The sequence below is a fragment of the Balaenoptera borealis genome, assembly GCF_965194805.1.
Source record: "Balaenoptera borealis genome assembly, chromosome: 11".
In the NCBI taxonomy this organism is placed as follows: Eukaryota; Metazoa; Chordata; class Mammalia; order Artiodactyla; family Balaenopteridae; genus Balaenoptera; species Balaenoptera borealis.
The window spans coordinates 96,902,500-96,908,499 of NC_138868.1; the positions used below are offsets into that span (position 1 = coordinate 96,902,500).

The following is a 6,000-nucleotide window of genomic DNA, read 5'->3' on the forward strand; positions in this document are numbered from 1 at the left end:
TACATGTTTCTTGCCTGTCTCCTCCCATCGGAGAATAAGTTCCAAGAAGGCAAGAGCTTTTTTTCTCTTTTGTTTTTGGGGTACTCGAGAGCCAGAGTAGAACCTGACACAAAATCTGCATTCAGTAAATATACGTTGAATGAATGAATGGACAAGGGAAAGGTTCCATCTCTGTGCAGAGAAGTTTTAGGTGTTTTTTAGACTTACAAAGGCTCTGGTAAGAAGAGCACATTTCTTTTTCCTTCCAAAGCATCCATTTTGTTCTCTTTTATGCCAGGAACTAGAAAACATTAGCCAGATTGATGCTTGGAAAATGAAAACAGCACTTCTGGCACAGAAATAACTAGTCTGGGCACCTCTGGCTTGAGCCAGATCTATGACTTTCTAGGGAGCTGGCACCAAAGTCAGAATGTTAAAATAAACAGTTTTGATGCTGAAAGTGGAATACTGGTATTTCGACTCTGGAAAAACGAGTCCAAATCAGTCTTAGCTCTTCACAAAGTTTCAACAAACCTATCTCAAAATGAAGTTAGTTGTCTTTCAATAGTCATTTCTAGATTATCTAGGGATGGAACTATCCCCCTCAAATGTAACTAATATAAATCTTGCTTTCAATTTCTTTTTGACATAATTCTCTTTTCTATTTACTAATGAATCTTGTTTTCAGCCTTCTAACGAGCACAAGCACCATCCTTAGAAGTGAAAATAATACTACTGGCCCACTTTGAGCTGTCCTCCTGGTGGAAATGAGTTTGCACTAAACCGCACAGCACACAGATGTGTCCTGGCTCGTCAGTATTTGGAAGGGGTCAGGGAGCACAGTGGTTTTTCTGCATAATATCTACAGTTAAGAATCCTGACCTTGGCCCTCCGAGTAGCGCACCCTGCACCCAAGTGCATGTGTCTCCTTAAGCTTGTAGGAATATTTCTTCATATTCTCCATGAAATTCAAGGGAATCTCTGGAGAAAAGACTGCATTCAAACAAACTCTGTTCTGTCACCAATCTGACAAAGTGTAGCTACACAAACACCCTGAATATTCAAGGCAGCCCAAATAAAAGCCAGTGTTAGTCACAGTTTTCATTAGACAAGTCTCATAACTATTTAAAAAGTTTAATGGAAAACTATATTTTTAAATGTCAATCGCATGAAATTAGCCCATAGTCCACAGGAATTAAATCCACTCTCTCAAAGAGGCACGTGAAATAATAGCAAACTACTTTTTTAACCTGAAAGCAGCACATCATCAGGATGACATCTACCTACACAAAACAAATGGCACTCATGAACTATTCCAAAAGGGTGAAAAGCAAACAAAGGGGACTATGTCTTACTCATTTTTGTTACTATTGCATCTGATGATGATGATGAAGAAGATGGTGATAACATTTACTATATACCTACTATGTGCCAGGTACATTTGTTCTAAGAGTTTCACATATATTATCTTACATAATCTTCATAACACCCAAACTTGTGAGGTAAGTACTATTGTTATCTCATTTCATAGATGAGGAAATCCAAGCACAGACAGGTTAAATTACCCAGCTATTATGCAGCAGAAGATCCAAACCCAGGCAGTCTCAGCCAAAGCTCAAGCTCTTACCACAAACCAATAAACAGGTAGGTGATATATCAATATATTTGTTAAAATACATTTTTTAAGTATTTGACCAATGGCTTTTATAGCCATGTATACTCCTTTTTTAAATGCATACAAAATATATCTACTCTTCGTTCCCATTCATCCAACCAGTGAAAGTATAATTAGGTACAGGCAACCAAATAAGCAATTGAGAAAATCTTTTCTTTTTTTAATCTCTTTAATATTTTATAGTGTCCTACCAAAAGAATAGGGCCAGAGAATCTCAGACCAAGGCTCCTCCAGAAAAGGGAACTCAAAGAAGGTAGGACAAAGACAGCCAGGGTGAGCTGCTGACCAAAGTATGTCACAGATGAATATTCTCTCCTGTTGACTGTTCTGCAGTGACGCTCTAAGCACTGCAGTGCTGCCAATATTAAGTCTGAGCTCATGAATGCCGTGCTGCAAAAGTCACCAACAGCCAAATAGGAAAATATTTCCCTTTCTCTGCTGATTTTATTCATCCCAGAGTCCTGATCTAGGAGGTTTGAGAGTTAACAGAATTTGGGAAAGGGCCAGCTTTACCACTTATTGTTGGACGGAGCACAGTAGCTTAGTCAATAAATAAAGTTTACTTCAGCCTCTCAGTCCATGGAATAGGTAATGTGTGTAAGAAAAGGTGACCATAAGTATTGCTCTGATGTTCAGAAAACACCTACTACCTAACCTCTTTCAGACAACACAAATATCATCTGAATTACCTAAGTCTGATGATTATATATGGTTACAGGAAAAACCTAGACCATTCAATGGCCTACAGGGAGAAAAAGGAGAAAGAAAAAAAATCACATACCTCCAAAAAACAAAACAAAAAAATGATACATTCTGAAAAGAGATGGGGAAAAAAAATAGCTAGCTCTCTTTGGTTCCAAGTGACCTGACTGCAGAAGTAAGATAAACACTGCAGTGCATGGGAGAAAAATCTATCTACCTGAGTAACGGAACAGCAGCTTCTGCCACTGCCAATACCCAGGCACCTTCCTTGCCATTATATAACCAAACCATGGCCTCAATAGGCCATCATACTGTATGGCAACAGTTGTTAGACACATCTGAGCTGTCAGCATTTGAGAAACCTTTCCAAAGTGGATTCAGATAAGCATGAAGCAGGCCAAAATATGTTGATCATTTACTCAGAGCACATGACAGCTCCTTGTGAATTAAGCTTCACTCATGTCGTCAGAGTAATTTAAGCAGAGAAACACAGGGTGCCTATAACTGTAACTAGGAAATTGCACACCGCTACAGAAACACAAATGAGTGCTGGTGTGGTCCTGTCACACATGCAACTCATTGTCCAAGCCATTTCAGCCTCATTCAAGATTTTGAATATTTCCATACATAGGAATTGCATAACTGCACACCACAAATGATCAAAGAAAAAACCAACATAAACAGTGACACCCATTTATAAACAAGCTGATGTTTAAAATGCTGCAGTCCTAAAGGATACCAAGGACTTTGAGAAAAACTTAGACACAGACACACAGACACATACAGACACACACACAGACACACAGACACACAGACACACACACACTGGAAAATTAGAAAGCAGGGAGACCAGCCATAATTAGCCACTGGCTTTGCTGACTACTGAAGATAGAAATGTCTCTATTATATATAAAGCCAAGAATCAACTGTTTGCAATTACATTTACAAAAACATTCAACCCTCTCTGTCACAGATTTTTTTAATCAATATTTTGGTGTATCCAAGGGCTGTAAGATACAAAATTCTTTAAATCAGAGATACCATAAACCAGGCAACCAATTAAGTTCATAGAGTCTGTCCCCCAGAGGTCAGAGCAAAATAATCACAGGAGCTCAACGTGATTACTTAGGTAGGAGGGGTAGCCGCGGAGAAAGGAAATACCAAAACAAGGAACAAGGCTCCAACAACTAGAGCTGTTTGTAAACATAAATTTGGCTTGGCTAACAGTAAACACAACTGGAAACACTCAGGGGGGCAGAGATGCACCAGAGTCTTGGCTCAGTCTACTCCCCGCCCGGGGGCTGAGGAGAGCGCCAGGAAACCTGGGACTTTGGGATCTCATTCAGCTCAGACCTGCAGACTTGAGGCCCTCTGATAGACACTGACAAAAAGGCTGAAGGGGGCCCCCCAGAGGAAGCGAAACTGACCAATCAATTTTCCACAGCCACCCCCCCAAAGCCACCCTGCTAAGAAGGGCCCCTTACAGTCTGACAGAAAGGAGGGGAAAAGGGACTTCAGGTCATAAGTGAGCAGGAGACAAGGCAGAGGTAAGTCACTGCCTTCTGAAAGCAAGGGACTGCCATAAGAGCAGAAACAAGGTAGGTGACAAGAACCAGAGACTAGGCTGAGGAGGTGAGGGGAATTGACACGGCTTTGGTAGGAAGCAGCAGCAGCTGTTAACAGTTCTTCATTAGTCAGGGTGAAGGAAACACAAATTGCAGCTTTAAATATAATGAATGACTACATCTAAAGTATTCATTCAAGTGAGAGACAGAGCAAAGAAAGAAATTCGGAGTACAAATGGGCTTGTGAGTCCTGTCAAAATCAAACAATTCCTCCTCCTGTCTTCGATTCCAATACTTCCAATGAAGAAGACCACAGGAAAGAGCTAACCATATTTCCTCCAAAAATGAATTTTCTATGTAAAATGTTAAATGTATATGGATATGGCTTCCTAATTGACCTTGCCCAATTTCACCACCACAGCTCCACAAATCCCTTGGGAACCAAAGGGCCCCATGAGTGTCTGGGTTCCTCACACACCTCCTCAGTCACCAGGCTTTCCCCTCACCACTGACAGCCCACCCTGGGCTCTATAAGGCCCACAGTTCTGGACCCTCCAACAACTAAATATAACCAGCAATCCAGCTCTCCCAAACTGTTTAACCCCTAAGTACCTAGCGCCACCACAAACCTGGGCCCCCTCCCTGGGCCTCTGTTCCCTGACCCCCTTCCTGCAGAAAAATAAAGTGATTTTTTTCCTCCATATTTCCCCATTTTTTTCATCGCCTCCTCCAATAATCCTGTCTGTCCTCAGACTCCCATTCCCACCATCTATCAGTCTTGGACGATCAAATGCTGATTGGTGCCTCTGTCAAAAGGTACCAGGTCCCTCATACCTCCCAGTACCCTGTACCCACCACATACCCCTGGTACGTGCCCCAGCTATCCTCGTTCCCCTCATAACCTCACATCTGCGGGCTGCCGGTTTCACCCTTGTTTTCCCCCATCCTCCGGGTCCACATTTACTATTCCCCTGCCCTCATCCCCTTAGGATTTCCTAACTGCTGGTTCCAGAGGCTTCTTAGCTTACTGTCTCCTGGCTCCGGGAGAGTTGCAAACCTCTTCTTTCCAATCATCCCTTCTACGACCCTCCGCACAGCCCAGGGAGCCCCCTCCCCATCCCCGGCTCCCTAGTTCCCCAGGTCCCCGCGCTCAGTGGCCCCCTGCGTCCCCTCTGCCGTGCAGTTACCCTCTCCCGGGTCCCCCGGTGTCCCCCACCTTCTGCTCGCCCTCTCCGCACTCTCGCCCGACAGCCCCCTACCCGTTTCCCCGGTCCCCAACGCTCTCCCGAGCCCCGCTCCCCGCGCCGACCCCTCAGCCTCGGTGTCGCGGGGCTCTCCTGCGCTCGCCGCACTCGGACGGTCCCGGGCCGCGCAGCCCCGCCGCCGCCCGGTCCCACCGCGCCACTACCTTGGCCTTGGTGACGAGGTGCGTGGCCCGCTTGACCACAGCGAAGTTGCCCTTGCCGATGGTGCGGTCGATCTCGTAGTAGCCGATGCGGGCAGGCACCGGCCCGCGGGAGGCCGGGGCTGAGGGACGCGGCGGGCCAGCCGCCGGGGGCACAGCAGCGGGGGCGGCCGGGGGCCCCGAGGCGGGCGGAGGCAGCAGGCGGCCCGCCGGCCCGGCTCCCCCCGCTCCGGCCCCGGCAGCCCCGCCAGCTCCGCTCGCCGCCGCCGCCGCCATCTTGTTGTGCAGTGAAACCTCCGGGGCCGCGGGGAGCCGGCGGGGGGGAGGGGGGGGAGGGGGCAGAGGGGCGGGAAAAGAGGTGGGGGGGAGCCGGGGGACGTCACTCCGGGAGGCGGAGCGCCCGGGCCGCCGGGGCCTGGCGCCATGGCAACCTCTCGTCACGTGCCGACGCGCGTCACTGCCTAGAGCCATGGCAACCGTGACCTCACCGGCGAGCTCGACCTTCCCGCGTGGGCCCGGTTCCTCGGGTGTCGGCTCCCGGGTGCCCCCCTTCGGGGAGGAGACAGTGGGCACCGCAAGTGTGCCAGCAGGTTCCAAGCCGCCGCAGCGTTGCCCGAGTCGGGGGGTGCTTATGCCTGACCCAAACCCTCCCTCGAGCCCCCCGGAACCGCTAA

The 6,000-nt window shown here is 47.5% G+C and overlaps 1 protein-coding gene across 9 annotated transcripts in view; it reads right to left on the bottom strand.

Annotated features, from left to right (window-relative positions):
• SIK3 (SIK family kinase 3) overlaps positions 1-5,660 on the bottom strand; it is a 247,155-nt gene extending 241,495 nt beyond the window's left edge. For 3 of the 9 annotated variants that reach the window (XM_082339748.1, XM_082339747.1, XM_082339744.1), the window contains exon 1: positions 5,330-5,649. In XM_082339748.1, the coding sequence (XP_082195874.1) occupies positions 5,330-5,602 (273 nt within the window). In that variant the 5' untranslated portion in view covers positions 5,603-5,649. Of the gene's footprint in view, positions 1-5,329 lie in introns of all 9 variants that reach the window. The other 6 variants (XM_082339743.1, XM_082339742.1, XM_082339746.1 and 3 more) reach the window with 4 other exon arrangements.
• Between the last annotated feature and the right edge of the window lie 340 nt (positions 5,661-6,000).